The sequence below is a fragment of the Apteryx rowi genome, unplaced genomic scaffold, assembly GCF_003343035.1.
Source record: "Apteryx rowi isolate R43461 unplaced genomic scaffold, aptRow1 scaffold_170, whole genome shotgun sequence".
NCBI classification, from domain to species: Eukaryota; Metazoa; Chordata; class Aves; order Apterygiformes; family Apterygidae; genus Apteryx; species Apteryx rowi.
In genome coordinates this window covers 1,094,321-1,115,479 of record NW_020447975.1, presented here as the reverse complement: position 1 = coordinate 1,115,479, position 21,159 = coordinate 1,094,321, and the positions used below count along the sequence as shown (strand labels likewise).

Sequence of the window (21,159 nt, the reverse complement as noted above, 5' to 3'; positions counted from 1 at the left end):
CTAAAACTCTTGTGGAAAAAAAACTTAAGGTATAATAAATACGAAAATTCAGCTTCCCATGGACTTGCGTCAAAATTGACAAAGAATAAATCTTTTAATTTTAGAACATTCTTATTCTCAGAGGGCACAAATAAATCCACTTTTTTAAAGGTTCTTAGAAAATGCATTTGTTTTCAGAATCATTTCTTTTATCTCTCTCTATTTTGAAAGTTGCTTCAGACATTGTTAATGATGTCAGGAACATTGCTTTATCATGAGCAATATAAATTGACATATCCTCTAGTGATTGTATGAATGGATAGATGGATGTAGATTTGAACAGAATGACAGGATGGTGTACGATATTAAAATATCTTCTCGTAATTTGCCACTAGCACACAATCCTTAGTGAAATTCTTCAAAATCTKCTAGAATAATTAAATGTATAATTCTTTCTTAGAACTCTTCTGCAAATCTTAACAGTGGTTGCACAAAACAAAATTTTATAGACTAAATAAACTCACCTTAAAAAGAGCATAAAAATGCCAACATGTACTTCTATTTTCAATATTCTTTTCACAGTTTTTTCTTACTTTAATATTATCTTTTAAATTTTTTAATAGGATGAAACATTAGTGCACTGTAGTCTAAATGAATTAGAAGATGCTGCACTCACTTTTCCAGTCCTTTTTCAAGATGTAATTTACCAGGTAATTGGCATGCATAGAAAAATACATACCTTTTTGGTTTTTTTAACATGTGGATTCTTGCTGTGTATATTTACCGTCTTGTCTAAAGAGAGATAAAYACTGTCTGGCATTTTAACAGCTGTCTGGGTTATAAACTGCAGGTATCAAATTCTGCGAGGTGGATTTTCCTGTATTAGAAATACCGTGGAGCACTGTTTATTGCCACAATGTGGTAATGTTGGTCACTAATTCAAATTGCAAACATTTATGTCTGAGAAAGTGTAAATGATCTTTGTAGCAGCAATCTTCAGCAGCAGCCTTTCTCCTTACCAGCAGGTGGAGGCAGGAACACTGAAAGTTGTCTAGTGTCATTTCCCAGGTACAGCTTCCCATGGACTGTTAACTTTCTTCCCTGTGTGGGGAACAACAATCCACACTGGCTGATCATTTCTTTCTATGAAGAAGACCTCTTCAGAGCCTGACGTTAACTAGCTTCTGTCTAGAGTGTTTAGTCTTGCTGTACCCTTTGCCAGTGACAGTTCTACCTCCTTACTCCCAGAGTCTGCTCGGTGATTAGAGTGATTTCTGATTGTCTTGTGGAGACTGCTAGATTGTTAGTTTTTTGTTCTGCATCAGGAGGTATTCTTAGTTATATGTGTTTTACATTGACATACCCTAGAGGAACAAGCATGGGAAGGAGGAACTCTCTTCCAGCAACTGCCAAAGATGCTGCACTGACCCAGGCTGTTGTTCTCAGGTCCTTTTGTGTGATGTACCTGGGAGTAGCAACAGCTTCCCCACCATGTAGTTCGCACGATATTGGACCCCACTGTAGTATCTTTGGAGAATGAGCCAGTCATCAGGCACCTTAAAAGGACACTTGTCCAGGTATTTTTCGTGATTTTAAAAATGTTTTTCTTCACTGTTGCATATAAAAACCCTTGGAATTGAAAAGCTGAAATAATTTTTTAAACATGGGTTTCTTATCTCTTATTTGGTGATGGCCATGCTCAGTTTCCTCCAGGCTGAAATTAGAAGGAGCCTTAGAATTAATTCTTCAGAGGTTCTTGCCCCTGCTAACAGAATCAGAAAGACTAAAGCTTCTTTTTTTTTCCTTCCTTCTCTTAAGACATCTCAGTATGATTTGAGTATTTTCTGTCTATAACTGTGGTCCTTTTAGTGACGTGTTTAAATGAGAGTAGCTGAGATCTAACCAGGATTTTGCCTTCAGGAAGTTGAAGTCAATGGAAAGAGTGACTTACGAGTTTTCTAAATCTTTATTTGACAGCATTGTACATAAGCCTGTATAGCCTTCGATACAGTAAAGTGATTATGCAAGTCCTGGATAAGTTTCGTCTTAGCTCTCCAGCCTAGAATTGCCAAGGAACAATAACTTCTTGCAGGCTTGAGAAAGTTGGCCACTGTCTGTGAGCGTACTGTCCTGATCACTGTATTCTGTTTAGACTTTACAACTTTAAAAACTTCCACCTCTTACTAGGCCACAGGTAATAAGCAAGACACTTAAATATTTTAAAGATGCAATTAATTCAACTAGGGTATAATATACAAGAAGATAAGTAATCTTCCTATGATAAAAGTTGAACGGAAGTTTGTTGATATTACATACCTTTTTTAGTGTTCTTAGTCAATGATTAGCTATTTTTCACCTTTTGAAATGTATTTTTTTTGCTTATCAATTTGACCATCCCCTCTGGTATAGTCCTGTATTAATTTCACATCTCCATATTTCATTTTGAAAGTCATTTCAGTTGGCAATGGATAGCAGACAACAAGCTGTCTGAGCAAAGTAGAAGTCAGCAAGTTACTATATATAAACTTGCATTATTATTCAATTATTATTCAGTGGGTTGCATAATGCAACCCACTGAAAACAATACCTGGTGTGAAAGATACATTTCTGAAGATGTTTTCCATTAGTATGAAAATATCTAACACTTTCATGTAGATTTTCCAGAAATACCAGAAAAATAATTATATATTATCTTTTTTTAAAAAGAGCAAAACCTAGCTCAGTGCTCATTTTCCTACTGAATGTCTTATTTTTCTCACATTAAATATGACTAATAATGCAAATGCAAACCTGAGTTCACAGCATTTCAATTTTCCTACTCATCTGAAGGTATCGAACCAGTGTTCTTGCTGTTAACAGTGTGATGATAAACATAGCACTTACTCAAAAAGATACTCCAGAACTGTCCATAGTAGGATACTACAACAGTAAGAATCAGATTGACTTAGGTTCTAAAAGGTCTAATATAAAATATACCTAAATTTCATTGCCCTATGAGTTGGGTAACAAGTTTTCAAGTCCAGGAACTCACTCTGTTGCTGTTTGTTTCAGTGACTGTAAGTGAAAATCTGTTCTTAAGAAAGGTTTCTAAAAATGGCATTTGTTTGTTTTTAAGTTAATTCACACAACTTATCATAAGTTGTGCAGAAGAGAAGAACTATTTAATGTATGAGCTTAGAGCAGTGTTCTGGAAACTTAAAAGTTACAATGCAATTCCAGCACTAACATACAGTTTTTAACCTTCGGATAAGTCAATCGGAGCACACTGTCCTGGTTTCTGTACAGTTGTGCTTACCTACTTTGGATTTTTGAAAAGATTAATTAGTTCATTTGTGTGTGTTTCCTTCATTGAGAAGTCTCTAAATTGTGCCAGTGGTTAAGTTCTGTGCATAGTAAAAATACAGTCTTTGCAAAGTTCAAGTTTTCTTAGATAGAGTATCTGTTAAACGCTATCTTGCATCTGCCTGGAAAGCAGGAATAAATGTTCAACTCTTCAGCTGTAGACCTTAAATTTTATACTGTTTGTACTATTTTAATGCTTTACATTGAGATGTTTATCTTATTACAAAATTTATCTTTTTACTTGGTTAAGAGGTTTTCATCTATTTTGTTTCTGTTGCTGTGGAGGCATCAAGTCACAGACATGAGATCATCTCACCCCCTATTCCGTTCAAAGGATAGCTTCCATGCAAAAGCAGGCCTTAGTCAAAATGCAGATGATTTCACTAAGTTCTTGAGTTGAAACACGTCCTTACTGATCTATCACAGAATAATTCACTTTTGTCTTTGTGATCCTTGAGAGGTGCTCTAGAACTACATAGGTCAGTTGTAGGTTACCAAATACAGCATTACATATATTCCATCCCCACTGTAGCCAAAGACTGCTTAGATTCTTTATTTTGTTACCGCAGTGGAATGAGGCAAAAAACACTTGTGAATTCTGGCTCTCCTTTCTAATGGAACCCCTTTCTGTGGGTTTCTCTGACACAGCAGCAGAGCCACCATCTTTGGATCTGTGAAGCCATCAAGCTTTAGTGTATCTTGGGCAGCACTCACAAGGAAACCTGGTCTTAGCTTGGGAAATCTTACTTTTAGCTCAGTAGCACCACCCCCTGAAGAGCCAGTTGGCTAAGGTTCAGTACCTCRGTGTGGTTTTAAGACGGTTTTAAGAAGGTCATCTCCAGTCGCTTACTGCAGGGTCCTGTCAGAAATGAGTCTGGCTTGTTTAGCTGGCAAGTCCAGCCTGCTGCCAGCCCTGGAGCAGCCCCAAGCATTCCCAGGACCCCGCTCCGTGCATCGTGCTTGTCCCGTGCAGACCGAACTAAGGCTGTCTGCACACCCAGCTGCCCTGGCAGCAAACCATGTCAAGGCTTTTCCGGGTGAGACGAGGAGCAGTCAGGTTAGCTTGATGCTGGGTGTCCGGCATGCCCCGAGGTCGGACGGGGTGCATGGAGGCAGCTGGGCCAGGCAAGGGACCTTGCAGCCCTTGGAAGTGCAGTGGGTAAGTGTAGCTTCCCATTGGCAAGTTAGCACACTTGTCTTTGTTTTTCCYGTTACAAAATGCTAGTAAAATCATCAGGTACACAGGTATATTACAGGTATACTGAAATTAATTATTGCAATTTCATAGGTTTTTACACTAAGTGGAATACATGTCTTCTATTGTTTTTTTTTTTAATGTATGAAAGGAAAAATAATTCCTTCAAGAATTAAAGTCCTGGGGTTTTTTTGAACATGGAACACATTTTGGGAACTTGCATGTAAACATATCAGAAGTGAAAATTAATTGAAAAATGTTTCTTTTAAGAATTTTTTTTTGTCCATGACAGTTTTTTTTCCCAACACAGACCTCAAACTTCTTGTATAGTAAGAAATCATTGAAAATTTGTGCCTGCTATATCTTTGAGTATAGGTTTTGTTAGGATTAATGGTTTATTGATTTTTAATAAGCCAGAAGTTTCTCATTTAGCAGATACTGAAAGATAATATAATAAAGAATACCATGTAAAACCGCTCCATTTCAAAACCACTGCTCTTGGAGAGACTGGTGTTGCTGTCTGCCTTATGCCAATGAAAGCACCAACTTTCCTCAGAGCGTTTTGAGTGGCAACAGTTGGGCATTATGACAGATTTGAATGACAATATGGATTTTGAACATTTAGATTTTGATGCCATTGAAATAATTGGATATGGTGATCATTATGAAGCAAAGATTTGAGGAGGCTTTTCTTATATATTATGTATTTATGGCAGCTTGTATGAGTCACTTTGAAGTAGGTGATGTCATATATCTCTGTGGACAAATAAACTTTTGGTTATTAAAATAGTGAAAATTATTATTAGACTTCTATATATATATTTTCAAAGTTTTCTTTCACGTTAGATCTACTCAACAGAGAAGCAGGAGTGGGAAGTGATTGGGGAATTAGAATTTGTGTTTGCAGTGGAATCAGGCAGTAAAGGAAAATGGGGAGAAGAGATAAGTAAGACTGCAGGTGGAAAGGGACAATGTGAATATTTGCCAGCGTTATGCTGAATTTGGGACTTGAGAAGGAAAGGGAGAAACTTGGAATGTTGGCACAACAAGAAGAAAAAGGGACGATACGGGAAAGATGCAAAAGGAGAGGGAAGATGAGGCAGAGAGGGAAAAGGGGATGTCTTTTGCTCTAATTTGCTCTACTTTGGTTACCCAAAGTTCTGTGTCACCTCGTCTTAACTGGCTCTGATATTATGGTTGCCTTACATTGTGCCAGAGTCTCACAAAATAGTAAAAACAGATCAGTGAATCTGCCATTGATGATGATATTATATGTGTGTGTGTGTCTGTGTGTAGATATGTGTGTGTGTACTTAAATATATATAAAGCGTAGTTAGAAGTACATATTCTAAAAAGAAATTATTTTCCCTGGATTTCTTGTTTGCTTTCACATGTGAACTTTTCAGAGAAAGAAAATAATTTGACAACTTAATATTAAGATAGATACACACTTAATAAGTCCATGTCAGTAATCTAAAATAGAACACATTACAAAGATAACGCAATTATCTACAAACTAAACAAATTCAGAGAAACAAAACAGAAAAAGCATGTATGCTTGAGGAACACAAACTTCCTTCTACTGAGGAAGCCTTAACTATTCTCTGATTTATTCAAATGGGTTTTTAAATTCTTTAAACTGGCCATTATGATCTATATGATTCAATCCAGATGTAAAAAGAGCAATAAATTATATAGCAAATGTTTTTCTTTATATTAGCGACACCTGAAATATTGACAGATACCTTAGCTTACTTCTTTGGTTGCCAGGAGAGTTTGTAGAGGAGATGTTAAGGAGAAGATTGTTTCTGAAATGACATCTGTGTTTCTTCCATAACAGAACAGGCATGTTAATTTGAAATCGAGCTCTTGAAGAAGCCTTAGAATCAAACATTATCCTCCTTATCCACTCTTATTTCCAATTATTATCTCATATGCCAGTGAAAACATTGATATTCTTTCTGTGACTGACTTTATTTTTGAAGAGTAAGATTTAGGTCCCAATAAAGTAAATATTTACTCAGGAAAATCACATGAACAGAATAATCCCTTTGGCATCTGCAAATAAAAACTTTTCTTCACTTGTACTTCCAAGTTTCTGACACTTACTTTCTGCACTGAAATACCATTTTAACTGTGGGAGAAATGAGTGGAAACAATATTGATCACAAAGATCACTGATATCTACTTTGAAGAATTTGTGTTGATATCCTCTTTTGTGATTTTTTTCAAAAGGAAAGCTACAAAAATATGTAAAAGTTACCTTCCCTTAAAACTCTAGGTTTCAACTAAGGAAGATGTTGGCTGTATTATATGCTTACTATATACAGAAAAGACATTCAAACTGAACAGTTTGCACTGAATTTACCACCACAGACAACCTGAATGTTACTTAGCATCTGGTCACCTGGAGGCTCTGAGTTAATTCATTAGGTTTATTATTGTGGTAAGATAAATATCTCATCTAGTCTTTGAAGAAAACTTCATTACCTTATTGCAAAACGATATGTCATTTCACAAAGATTTTACTGCCGTCAGGAGACATATGGTGTGAAGACACACTTGTCAACTCTGCATTTAGAAAGTTGGCTTTTCAGTAGTATCTTGGCTAAATGCAGCCCAGACACCTCTCAAGCACAGCCTGTGGTCTCTGCAAACCGTTCGTGATAGCCGATCTGAGGGATAATTTTTACTGCCTCGCACTGTGGTTTGCCAGAATGAGAAGGGGAGTAGGCATTGTTTGCATAGTCAGTGAATATATCTTCCTCTGCTGGAAATAATGGCCTTGTTCCCAGATGTGATAAGACTGTATGCTTTTGATTATTGTTCCTAGTCTAGAAAAACTGCAAATGTAAATGTTACTGTAGTAACTGGTCACTCTGTAAACTTAAGTCAGAACTTCAAACACTTTAAAAAAGGAACAAATAAAAGCCTTGCTAAATTTTAAGCTAAATAGTGAGATTTTCATTGTGTGTGCTTCCATTAAAGGACTGAGATCTATTGCAGCATATACTGACAATGGGAAACTTTGTATTCACTTAAATTATTCCCCTTTTTTTTCCTTCTGATCATTTTGGTTGTGTCCATGTATAAATTTCATACAACTCAGTTAAAGTTAAAATACAGATCCTTTGTGGGGATTTACTTTGACTTAAAGGTAAATTGCTTCAGTTTAATTTAAATCTGAAATTAACTTGGTTTAAATTAAAGTAAGGTCAATATACTCCCTCTTCTTTCTGGATATTTTAATGACACTTTTCTCAAAAACATTTAATTCTATATGTGGGCAAACCCTGAAACAAAAAGAAAGGTAAGCAGAGAATGAGGTTGTCATCTTCACCCCTTAGCGCGAATTTTCACTGTTGGTTAAGGTCAAGCCCAAATCTGTGCCAAAGACCACAGAGGGCCATCATTCAAGTTAGYATACCCTCAGGTACACGTTCATAATTCCCCAGGGCCTGAAATAGATAAATCAGAGCATGCTTGGCAAAGCTAGCACAGGCCCGAGTCTTCATTTGTAGCTGGGTGGATTGAGTTTGGGTGGGCCGAGCCCAGCAGTCCACCAGCTCGTAAGCACAGCGTAGATGCTTTGCATCAAGCTGCTGCCAGCAACGTGGATGAAAACTGAGAGGTGAAGGAGCTCAGCATGCTAAACAGCGGTATTAGTTTTGCATGTTATAGCCTTATTATTTCACTGAATTTGGTATCGGTATCTCACATCCTACTCAGTTATCATAGAGCTTTATCTTTGCTCACAGCAAATTCCAGTACCACAAGGTCAGTAGTACAAGAGACCTTTACGTTTTCTTGTGTGTCTAAAGGGTACATGTCTAAAATCTGACTTCCAGATAGTCTAAAAGATTCARGATGTGACAGCTGAGATTGTAATGTGTAACTTCGATAGATTTCCATCTGTGAGATATATTTTATGTATATTTTCAAACAAAAAATAGGAATTCAAAAATATTGTACCACAGGAGTAGAATAGGCTTTTGATATGTACTGTCAGATCTCCCTTAATTTTGGGCCATTGGCCTCAAGCTATAAATTTATCTAGAGTCTTCCATGTAAGGTCAAGGCTTGTATTTTGAGTTAAATCAGAGAGAGATGCAAAAGTTTCTTAATTTTGTATCTCTTCTCTTGAGTCTACAKTTTTTTGCAGGGAATTGTTTATCTATGAGTGCAGTTCGTTGTTTGCTGGTGGCACTCAAATTAATGGAACTTTAGAAAAAGCTGAAGCCAACTTTTTTATTGCTTCTGACACCTCCATATTCACTGTATAATTCTTAGTGGAAGAAGGTTATTGAGAAGACTGTTCAGTTTATACGCTGGAACACATTATCTTGTAATTGAATGATGCTGCCAAACTGGTAAAAGCGGATTCAAATTGTTTAGTCAAAGCAGCCAGTTTCATTTTTTTTGCTTAGAGATTGTTCAACTTTTATATTTTAATTTAAATAATTTCTAATTGCATAATTTTTTTCAGTAAAATTGTTAAGCCTATTTTTATCATCTTACTCTTTTATTTATAGGTGCTTTGGCAGAGGTTGCAAGCTAATTTAATTTTTTTTATTAAGTTATTATGGTGTGAGTAATTCCTATTTACTGCTAACTTCATTCATAATGTTGATTCTGACTAAATCTTTACAAACTGGTAATTAGTAGCACAGGTGATAGCAGAAGTATTTTGAATCTTTATTAAAGTCCATCTCTGCTTCAGGTTTATGTCCGGTTAAGGCCATTTTTCAGAGAATTCCTGGAACGTATGTCTCAGATTTATGAGGTAAGAATAATTAGATACTACCTTTGAATTTCCTTTTTACATTGTATTCACATATTTATATCTAAAATAATTACTTTTTCTCCTTTAATCTGTAGATCATTCTTTTTACTGCTTCTAAGAAGGTGTATGCAGACAAGTTACTGAACATACTAGATCCTAAAAAGCAACTGGTCAGGTAAAAATAAAAAATTGTGAACATACCTGTTGTAAGCAATCAAATCAGTTTTCCTAACAAATGTAATGAAGAAATTGATTATGAGGTTCTTTGCTGCAGTGTGTCTCACTAAACTGATTCCTTGTGTTTATGTCTAGTCTGTCTAACAGTGAGAGAAAAGTGATTGTGAAGTGATTAAACTATTGTTTTGGTGATAAGATGAATAGCTTTACATTGCACCCTGTGGCCTAAAAGCTTCCCCATTCATTTTTTGTCCCATGTTAGAATTTCACTGAAATTCACTGAAAATGACCTCTTGGGTATCAAAAGTATGTTTCAGCTGCCTTTGAATACATATATTGAATAAAGAAAATGAACTTTTTGATAGAAGATGAGATTACTCTTAAACTTTTGAAATTTGATTTATTATTTATAAACTATGAATTATACAGTTATCCTCACAATCAACATTTTTATTTCTTATTCTATCACAATTTTTTTTGTGTGATTTTTGAAGCAAAGTTGTTTTGATTTTTCATTTCTTGTCTTTTTTTCTAATGCTGAGGTTTGAAAGGGATTGGCATTTCTCAAGAACTGTTCCCTAAGACATAAGGAAATTAAAAGGGATGAGACTCTTTCTGTTATCCTCATGTGGAAGGGGGACTGTTAGGTGAGAAAACTGAAACAAAAGAGGGAACTTCTCAGGGATTCATTCTAAATTGGATATTCAAGTAAAGGAAGTAAACAACTGTACTTAGTTGTGGTCAGGACTGTATAGATTCTGTATTTGGGAGGTCATTGGTAAAGTGCTTCTCTGCATCATTTTATTTTAATATTATTGAGTGAAAACTTGGTTTTATTTAAGTGTATAATAAAATTGCCATTTTGACTGAGATAATGATTCATCTGTCGGTTTCACTCAGCAGTTTAGGGACATCATAACTCATTTTTATTAAGAGTGTAAAGATAAACTGTCACTATTTTTAATGCACGTGGTTGCTATGCTTAAAACATAGTATTGTAAGAGCAAATGCTTATATTTTACCTAATTGGTATTTGTACTGAAATCAGTACAGCATAAAGCACTAACATCATTTATCAGAAGCTCTGTAGCGCAGGAACAGTGTTATTGCTTGTTTTTATGTGGCACAGCAGAACCTTGGTTTCTTATTGAAAAACTAATTTGCTACTGTGTTTTGAACAGGCAAACAAAACTAGACTTTCCAAGTTAGAAATGCACAATCTTTGGAATATCTGAGCCTCTCTGAATCACAAAGAAAGGCAGAMACGATGTATGAACAAGTATGATATTTGCACTTAGAGAAAACGAGTCGTAAGTGTGCATCTGTAGCACTGAAAATCTTTCTGCAAGAACCTGATATGTATGATTCAGGACGACAATTTTAAATGCATTGGGAACAGGAAAAAATATAATAAAATGTGCAGCCAAACAGTATTCTAAGAATTTGCAGATGGATTCATGTGATTCATGAATTTACTTGTGATTCATGTGCCACTGAAAGCTGACATCAAGGCATGATTAGTTTTGACATTAGCCTAAAGGTAGACTTGTCAGGCACTCCACACATATGACTCAGAATCTATATATAAATTCATTCGCTGCTGAGGCATCAGCTTATTTTCCTCCATAGCAACATTAGGAGCTCAACCCCTTTATGAAATTATGCACACTATGTACAGCTTCTAAAAACTTCACTTAAAAATATGAGCAGCCTTAAAGAGGCTGCATTGTAACATGAAAATGTAAAACTCAAAATCCATCTAGTTCACAGTTTATTTTTAAATTGTATTTACAGTTGATATTCAGTGAAATTTCAGTTTTATTCACAATATTTTTCTGAGTCTTTTTATTCTATCCAAACATTTATTATGTATTTCTTCTGTAATAAATTACAAGGGAGCAGACTAATTAGAAAGGAAGAAGTTGATGGAATGTTTTGGCCTCAAGGCATTTTTCAAGCTTTAACAACTCAAATAGGTTAACTGCAAACAGAGGTAACATAAAAAGGAAACCATTTCTTCTGATACTTTATATTCTAGCATGCAATGGCATAGGGGGGCTATGTACTCTAATGGTTAGAAGAAAATAAAGGGAMCCAGCTTAATAAATGGGTTCCAGTGCAGGCCTAATCTCTGAGTTTGGGGCCTTGCAAAATCATTTGAGCTTTGGGGTCTCTTTGTCAACCCATCTGGAAAAATCGTYAGAAAGCAAGATCCTCTTGACAGCTATTTGTTAAATCTGAGCTGAGCTTTTCTGGTTAAATAGAATACAAAAACAAACAACTGCCTGCAGAAGTAGATTACTATAAAATCTCCTTAATTAATAATTTTAACAGTAAAATGCTCAAAAGAGAGATCCTATTTATAAATGAAACTGTTCTTGAAAAAGAGTGAAATAGATCGGAAGAAAAAACGTGGATAATACTTAGAAAAATTTCCTTTTCCCTATGCAATGTAGATTTTGTAATTTGTCTCATTAATTAGTATTTTAATTTAATCACAGGCATCGACTTTTCCGTGAACATTGTGTTTGTGTACAAGGCAACTACATAAAGGATTTAAACATTCTTGGTAGAGATCTTTCAAAAACGATCATAATTGACAATTCACCACAAGCCTTTGCATATCAGGTATGTAAGCTGCTATCAGCAAACTGTAGATATGGCAGAAAACTTTCTGGAGGAACACAGTGGAACCTTATATTTTGATTTAACTTTATACTAAAGTTTTACACATAACTTAGTGTTTAATTTTACAAAGAAATCCTTTAGCAAATCACTCAGGATGGCTTGCTCTTGTTATTTTTGTGAAGAGCTGATCAAGAGCAAACCAAGTGACTTATTATATGAACAGGCTTATATCAGTTTTATTTCTCATTCATCTTTTCTAAAGAAACTACCAGTCTGCTAAGACAGTTGTTTGGACTCTATTGCATTGTTTATACTTAAATGTTCAAGTTATACCCTGTGATTTAGATTTATTCCAGAAGTGTGCTATGTAACTATTCCAGCTAATCCTGTTATATAGACAAGGGAGTGCAGAATGTGATGTCTAATGGCTTATCTATGTTAATGAACAAAACCCTCAAAAACCTGCCTGACCTAGCTTCATGTGCACGTATAAACTACAGCCAGTATACACTTATTATCTGTGAGTGTTTTAACATGAAATTTTCTCAATATACCAATGCTTTTCAGTTCAGCAGAACTTTTAGAGCTAGATATTTCAGCTGTGATGTGTAAATTTTTGCAATGATTTATGCAAAGGAAGGAGAAAATTTATAAGTTAATTTTAAGACAAACTTTAGAGCAAAAATACATATTAATAAATGCTAGCTTGGAAATATTTTTTCTCCAAAATGCTATTTCACAAGTCATATTTTCAGATAAATTCAGTATAAAAATTAACAACACATGATTTTACTTTAGCTTTCAAATGGAATTCCTATAGAAAGCTGGTTCATGGATAAAAATGATAATGAACTCCTAAAATTGATTCCGTTTCTGGAGAAACTTGTAGAGCTGGTAAGTATTTCCTTTATTCATTGATTATTCACTTATTCTGATTCACTGAGATTTAGACTGCTATAAGTCATGTACATCTCTTTTTGAAAATATTACTCTGAGCAGTAATACGAAGTATGTACCAGGACTACTATGCCTTTAATAAAGAACCGGAGCATTCTGACATTAGTTATGAGATTGAATGTCTGTAGGAATTWAGGTTAAATAACGCTTGTAGTTGGCTGTGTTGTATGCCTTTATTTTTTAAATGGAAATAGTCGTACTCCAAAGTTGTGAATGTTATTTAGTTATTTTTGTAAGCCTCTTTTAATTATAAATATGCATGGATTATATTTTGTTATATTAAATTTTTGTTATATTAAAATACTGATGTTAGAATCATGTTAAAATCTGAGTTTTAGATACATTCATTCTTTTTAAACATAATTTTATTTCTTCCTGCAGAATGAAGATGTCCGACCTCACATCAGAGACAGATTTCGCTTGCATGACTTGCTACCCCCAGATTAAAGCCTTTTGTCTAATTACTGAAGGGGGAGAAAATGCAGGACCCTTTTGGACTAAAACAAAAACATTGCCATTACTGTTGAAATTTTGCATTTTTGTACCCCGTCTTGCTTTTCTTATCTTTGGTGCCCAAAAATAATCAAGGGTTACAGAAAGAGACTTTATATATCTGAGATTGAATACATACAGTACAATACAGTACAACACAGTAGGTAGGCTAGAACAGAAAAGTCTTTAGAACTAGTGCAACTCCAATGAAATTTTTTTATGTACAGGACATCTGCAGTTTATAAAGAATTCTGTTTCTGCCACCAGCAGTTTGACCTGTAGAAACACAGGATTTTATGATATAACAGAGATTGAAAATGGACTCTTATTTTCTCTCTGTTCGGTGCTCTAAGTGGGTTTGTAGCCACTTTTCTGTTACTTTAMGATTCTCATTTCAACAGGAATGGCCAGTAAAAGTTGTTTTATTTTTTCCTGTTAAGGTTTATAACCTTTTTACATTTTTGACCTGTATTAGATTAGAATTTCATTATGCATTCCTTTTAGTTGAGGCGCTTCATAGTTTTTCTGGAAATAGCCAAATTTTATTAGTTTTTTATTATACAGTTGAATGGCCGTTCTCCTGCTTTGTCTGCCTGCATACTGTATATTTGTTTAAAAATATTCTCTAGTTTTAGTCCATGTAAGTTTCATTTAGAAAAAAAAAACAACCCTGCATTTATATTTTGTTCTGTAATATTCTACTGTAGTTGAAATCTTTTCAAAAATCAAGAGACTGGCTAGATAAGAAGAATATAAGAATTACTAATATTCAGAATATTTAAACCATTGTGATGGCATGTACTCTGGACAGTCAAAATCTTGCAGTGGCACAAACAACTGATGGACAAGGAATACCTCAGACTACACTGTGCATGCAAGTCTTGAAAGGAGAATTAGTTTGGTCATCTGTTAGTTTCGATGCAATTCAGTTACCGCTGCCTTCTGTTTCCTCCAAGAATGAAGTATTCTGCACAGTGGCTCAGTATTTTAAGATGTTTTGCGTGGGCTGATGGTGCCTCCGTTACACTGTTCATTACAATCAGTTTTAAGCTCCGTGTAACGGCGAAGGTACCAGACAGTCCCTCTGCGTAATCCTGTGGTACAGTACACTCCCATGCCACCGGTGCAGGCAGTATGCTATCATAGTGGTTTTCTATGCTATATGGAAATAGTCTTTAAGCCTTGGTTCTCTAATGCAGCTACTACAAGAGGTCGATATTTTTATAATGGTGTGTAATCTCCTTTTCAGGAGGCTTTTTATGGAAGGTATAATTTGTAAAAGTTAGGATGCTTTGCCTCTCGACTGCATTAACATGCCACAGGCTCAGACTGTTTTTGTGTAAAAGATGTCACAGAACGGCACTTTTTCTAAAGAGAAGTTTGATATTTTGTATGCTTGTTAAGAAAGTACAGTATTGGAAATTAAAGGTGGACAACTGATAATTGAGAAGTATGTCAATTAATTTTTTATGTATATTACCTGTTTACTTGTACAATTTTATTGTACAAATTACATGCAGCTTCATTTTCAAATGAGTCCTTAAAATAAGGAAAATCTTTTTAGGAAAACATTTAATTTTTGTATTTTTGATTTTAAAAGGCATGAGTTATGTCAACTTTTTCCAGTGTATTAATGAAGATTTTAACTTTTCATCAGGTTGAGTGTTTTCTTACTATATTATCTGTTGTGTATGTAGCTAGCACATTGTGTCACTGAACTGTTTAAAAAAAATAGCATGTAGAGCAAGCCTGTTTTGTGGAAAATCCTTATTCATTAAAAAAAATCATCATGGCAGATTTTCTGCAAAAAAGTGAAAACATTTGCAATTCAGAATACTGATTTTTTTTGTATTTAAAGAAAGGTATTTTGCTTGCAGGAAAGAAATACTACAGATTCATTTTAATGAGAATCTTTTAAATGTATTTATCTTTAGGGCATCTGGGCATCTTTACGCTGTTTGTCTTATGTCTTTATTGAAATAAAATGTACATAACATTACCTTTATATATGCTTTTGCGCAGACGTGTGAACCCTGTAACCATCCCCTTTTCTTCCTGTTTTTATGTTGATAAGATGGTTCTGGAAATATTTATAGATTTTGAAAATGGTCAGCTTGTATTTGAATTGCTACATGGTTTGCCAACTATTTTTTAGTTGTTTTTTTAATTGTAAACCTGATCTAGGATTTTTTTTTAATTAGTTTGATAGTGAATCCTTGTTCAGTGTGGAATTCTTCCAAATTTCTCAGAGTAATTTACCTAATAGGACTGCTTTAAAGTTCACTAATCTACCAGAATGAAACCATTTTTGTTAAGTAGTTCATGGCTTTTCTCTGACTGTAAAAAGAGATTATGCATCTGTTCAAATAATGTCCTTAAACACATGCGTCCTATCTTTGGCTAAAACCATTATAAAAGTGCTTTCTTTAGTTAAGGAAACCAAAGCATACATTGCACTTTACAGCTGTATCTGTGTTGTGATTATCAGATCAGTGAGGGAAATCAAAATGTAAATTGGGGGATTTAATTCTACATAGATGCACAGCAAAAATAACAGAGACTGCTTAGTAAACATATTAAATATTAATATTTTAATGTGCTGCAAGTCTGGTATTTATCATTCTGAACTTTCTTTGCAGAATGAGTCTACCTTCTTCAAAATGTAAGTTCCTAAAAATATCAAATACTCCTGACATAAACAGTCTGTGCATGAAACAAAGTTATATTTAATCAGGTTTTATTTTCAACTCCATAGTTTCAAGGGTGAGACTTAACTGTTTCTCTGACATTCGTTTGGATCAAATTTTTCACTGCGTCTACGCCAAAACTGACGTTGATAACTATGGGAGTCTCAGCTATACATATTGCTCAAGTCTTGAATGTAGAATTGTGTTACTTAAGCAGATAATCTTGTAGCTGTATCATTTATTCTAATTTTATGTATTTTTAGAAAATACTCACAACATTCTATTTCCAAAGTTCTTCATGACTTCATTTGTGGTCTTTTCTTTGATTGTGTTATCTGTGTGTTAATTTTACATGTCCATATATATGCTCTAAGTTTGAGCATTCTTGGTTCTGACAGCAAAATAACTATAATGTTTCATACTCACATTGGCAAAATATGTGGTCGGTCTTTTTTTTTTTTTCCTTTAAATTACTACTTAGATAGAATAGCATTCACCTTGGTTTTATAGGKTTTTTTTTCCACTTTTGATTCATTTCACCTTCTATCTATATAGGAAAATATTTTTTCATTATTATTCAAAGGTACCCAAAAGTCTGAATGTTTGAAGACCTGATCAGACATCTCCCAAAGCAAGAGCTTTGTCAGTGAAATGCTGCTGAGGAGACGCATCATCTTTAAACAAAGCACTTAAATGTGTTATTAAGAATAATCAGATACATAAGTGCTGTGCTGAATAAGAACAGGAGGCAATGCTCGCTTAAGCGCCTTGCTGAGGTAGTGATTCCAAGTCAGTATTCCTTTGGCAACAGGACTGTGCGAACAGGGTTTTCTCACTCACTGTTAGGAGCAAGCGTCCTTTTAGGACTGCGTCTTCCCTGCTCCCCCCTCCCAGTTCAGTCCTTTCGGACGTCTGGCTCGGAGGACGATCGTGCCGGTGGTGCATCGGCACGACCGAAGGGGCACCAAGCCCTGCTAGGGGATGGGGGAGAGGGACCAGGAATGAGCGGCTGAGGAAAAGGCGGAGTGGATGGAAATCCGATAAACCCATCTGCCACCAGTGGACCAGTAACGCGGCCCCACAGTCTGAAACAGGCTTTAGTCGTAGAGCTTGTTCCTTTGGTAAGGAAAGCTGCCCAGAAATGCAAAAACTTTGTTACTGTACTGAGTAAATACCCATATTCCTTTATTTCTCCTTCTGGTTCTGGCTTCCTTATAGCATTGCTTTGCAAATCATACTCTTTTATCCTTCTTTCCCTAAACCAACTTGAACCAACTACATATTGTTAATATAGTAAATTAGATCATGAGATTCATAACTTCACAATTTAAATTAGAACTGAAGAAAGTCACTGTCTATGGTAATATACCATAGCGAATTGTGGCTACTGAACTACCCATGCGACTCTCGCTGTCATTCCTCTTCCTTCTGACTGAGCACTGGACTGGCACTGAGTAGACCTGAATTTGGGGAATTACAAAAGTTAACTGTGCCTTCTTCCATTCCCTCATTGAAATGTGCTCCTGTTATGTACCGTTTGAAGGACTTGGATAGCACATCTTTACAAAGCTAAGATTTTAATGCAAAATTAATGTTTACGTAGTTGAAATTAATACAGTACATCTAGCTAAATTATAACTTAATAGAATTCAAGAAGTCAGGGCCAGGTAGTAGACATTAACAACATACTGTCAGTTAAAAAAAAATTAGCAGCTCTACCTACTAGTACGGTATCAGCTCAGTTTGACAAGTTTGTTCCAAGAGATGCAAATAGAAACTAATCATTATTATATTCAAATAATGTCTTCCATTTTAAGAAAAATATTAAATATTCAGTATTTTCTGGTGAAAGGACTTGTACGGATATATGTGGCAAAGAAAGCAGATGGTATCTCTGATCTGCAGTCATTCTAATTAAATCAGTCAACTCCATTATGCTTCTTAAACTAATTATCAAAAACCGATACAGAGATGAAAGAAAGAAGTCCCAGTCAAATGGCACCTAGGCTATGCAGTGAGCTTCAGAGTCAGACAGCAGCGCGCAGGTAATTGTTCGTGGCCATCTGCCTCTGGAGAGGAGGTAAATATCTTCCGTTTTTAGAAGACAAATGCCTGTTTCTGGGAGGCTTCATCCATCAGAGGTGTTTCACTATTGTTTTCAGGGAAGAAGATTATTTTGAAGATTGGAATAAAAAGGGGCCTTAAAATCCATTCTGTGAATAGTATGAATTTGAAAAGTATTTTCCAGAAAGTAAAAAAAACAAAACAAAACAACCCCCCCCCCCCCCCCCCCCCCAGGATTTACAGCTTAAGCGTGTAGATCCACAACAGCTTAGGCTGGTGTAACTCTAGGTGACTTTCGCCCCTCTCTTTTCTTCTCTCCCTGGGCATCCATTTATCACCCAGTCCCCCGTGCCAGCCCTGCTGCTCGTGCGGCTGCATGGCGAGCCTGTGCAGGAGGCCGATCCAGCCGAAAAAGGGAAAAAAAGAAAAAGAAAAAGTGGTGTTGTGGCAACTAGGACTCTAGGGCTTGGCCTTAGGGCAGCTAAAACTGCTGGGGAGTTGCAATCTAATGAAGGTTCAYGGGAAGACAATTATTTTGGACAAATAATCGGCACATTTAAACTCATTCAGCTGGAGAACAATGTTACTGTATATCTTGAAGAAATTAAAGGATTATATTCAAAGATTTAATTAGGCCAAAACCATGTCATTTTCAGATTTGTAGTTTAGGTTTTTGATACTTAAATAAAATCCGAAGTGAGTCAATAAATTGCTGATGGGAAGTAGCACAGATACATTATTTTCTTAGTTATTAGTCATAATTTTGTAAAAACAAAAAACAAAAAAACAAGTCCTTTCAACATTAGCAACAATCTTTTTTTTGGAAGCAAACAAGGATGGCCTTTTAAAGATTAACTTGCAGAGATTTGGTTAAGCACATAACTATCCTGGTTGTCTTGACAGTGTAATGTAAAACTGCTTTGCTTTATTTTTTGATACTTGCAAAAATGTCATTGTATTGATGGGCTGAATCTTGTAAAAATTCTATTGGAAGAGACCTAATGTTCTACAAATTTGTGTTTCTTCTGCCATCATTTCTAGCATATAGAATCATAAAGATTTATATAAAATATTTATGCTCTAGCTACTGTTTTTATGATTTTTAGCTGATATCAGCTTTCATTGAAGAATAAGTTTTCTGTAAAGCAAGACATTTCTCATGTCACTTTTCAAGTTTTAAAACTGAAGGAAAATAAATGYTGTGTATGTGTTTTTATAAAAGCTAAGGATACTGGAGGAGGCCAAACAAGAAAAAAATAGATGTGTTTTACGGACTGAAATTGTTATAGCAGATTCATATAATATAGTCTTGCTTCAATTCTGATTTTCAGTATGTAATACATATTCCAGTGGATATCTTTTGTAAAATTACCACAAAGCCTGAAMTGTCTCATTTTTCATTTGTTTCTCCTCCTAAGCAGAAACCTTTAAACTTCAAAATGAGAACGGTTTGGTTTCCTAGGATTTAGTAGTTCCTTTGATTCAGAGAGTTAAGCTGGGTAGGGTGTTCCTCTTTGTGCCTGAATTTCCTCGTTATTCCCATTTTCTACTATGAGAATAATACTTAACCATATTAATCCAAATGCTTAAATTACTTTAAATGTGCTGTGTAAATACATAGTATTTTTATAATTAACATGGTCCCAATCATTGCACAGTTCTTAGTAGTTTCATAATTATCCTCATAGCATATTAAGCTTATGAAACTGTGTTTAGACTTATATACTTGATCTGTAATTATGTCCCTTGTTATTTCTACTGCCTGGTAAATGGGTAATAACAAAAAAAAAGATAAATTTGGAAGTCATTTTCTTCTAACTAACATAGATCATAAGAGGCTCTTCCACTTGTTATATGAAAGACCGACATTCTTCTAAATTTATTGTCTTCAGGCAAATTGTCTTTCCTTTCCACTAAATCTCTCAGCTTCTCACTTCAAATAACACCTGAAAAGCAGCAGGAAATAAGAGGTTATCTCCCAGTTTTTCAGAATGTAGAGTCTGACATATACATTCACATTGTGAGTGTATATATTTCCTATTACTCTAGACTGCAAAACACTTTTCCTCTGCATGAAAAGAGCACACTCAAACCTACTGGGTGCACTGAGGACAGGTGGGCGCAGATTGTAGCGTGGAGTGCACCGTTCCAGTTTCTTCTAAGTCGCAAAATGTAACTCCATGAATTGTGGAGGACCTTGAGAGCAAGGGGACAGTACGGAAGATCTGAATGTAGTTTTGTCAGAGAACTCAAGTTCCTGTTAAATTATCTTTGGGTGATGGTCTGCAGGTAGATGAATATTGTGGGAGACAGCAAGCRTGTTACTAATTAACTGGTAGAAGATTCAGAGTCCTTCACACAGAGAATGATTCCCGTACGGCTTTACTCAGTGTCTCGTCAGCCTGTGAAGTTTCAGGGGTCGCGTCACGTTTGGTGAAGGTACGGCTGAAGCTTCTTACGGCTACGGGGCAAGTATTGAAGATGGAGATCTTCCTCGCTGACGCTGCCAATGCTGGCTGGCTGCTGCTGGAGTGTGTCCCGAGGCTTGCTTTCATGATCTCATAGCATGTCTTACTGTGCCCACTCATTCTGAGAGATTTTATTTGGAAATAGATCTGATTTTTGACAAGGCATATAAACAGCATGAGTGATTTTCCAAAATACTGAGGCCTCTGAATGTGAAAAGGGAAAAGCACTCCTGACAGCTGAAGTGTGGAAAGCAGACTCTTGTTCTAGATGACTGAAGGCTGGAAAAGAAAACCTAGAGATTAATCTCTTGATTAAGATAAAACTCTTATACCACGTTAAAGAGAAATACTGAGTCTGTCCAAAGCAATACATTCTCCCTGAAAAAG

General features: G+C 35.4%; 1 protein-coding gene across 2 annotated transcripts in view; it reads left to right on the top strand.

The window, feature by feature from the left end:
- Positions 1–16,535, top strand: part of CTDSPL2 (CTD small phosphatase like 2) — a 46,425-nt gene extending 29,890 nt beyond the window's left edge. For both annotated transcript variants that reach the window (XM_026060700.1, XM_026060701.1), the window contains 6 exons: positions 603–689; positions 9,237–9,299; positions 9,395–9,474; positions 11,978–12,104; positions 12,903–12,998; positions 13,443–16,535. In XM_026060700.1, coding sequence (XP_025916485.1) covers positions 603–689; positions 9,237–9,299; positions 9,395–9,474; positions 11,978–12,104; positions 12,903–12,998; positions 13,443–13,508 — 519 coding nt within the window. In that variant the 3' untranslated portion in view covers positions 13,509–16,535. The remainder of the gene's footprint in view (positions 1–602; positions 690–9,236; positions 9,300–9,394; positions 9,475–11,977; positions 12,105–12,902; positions 12,999–13,442) is intronic.
- Positions 16,536–21,159: the final 4,624 nt, after the last annotated feature.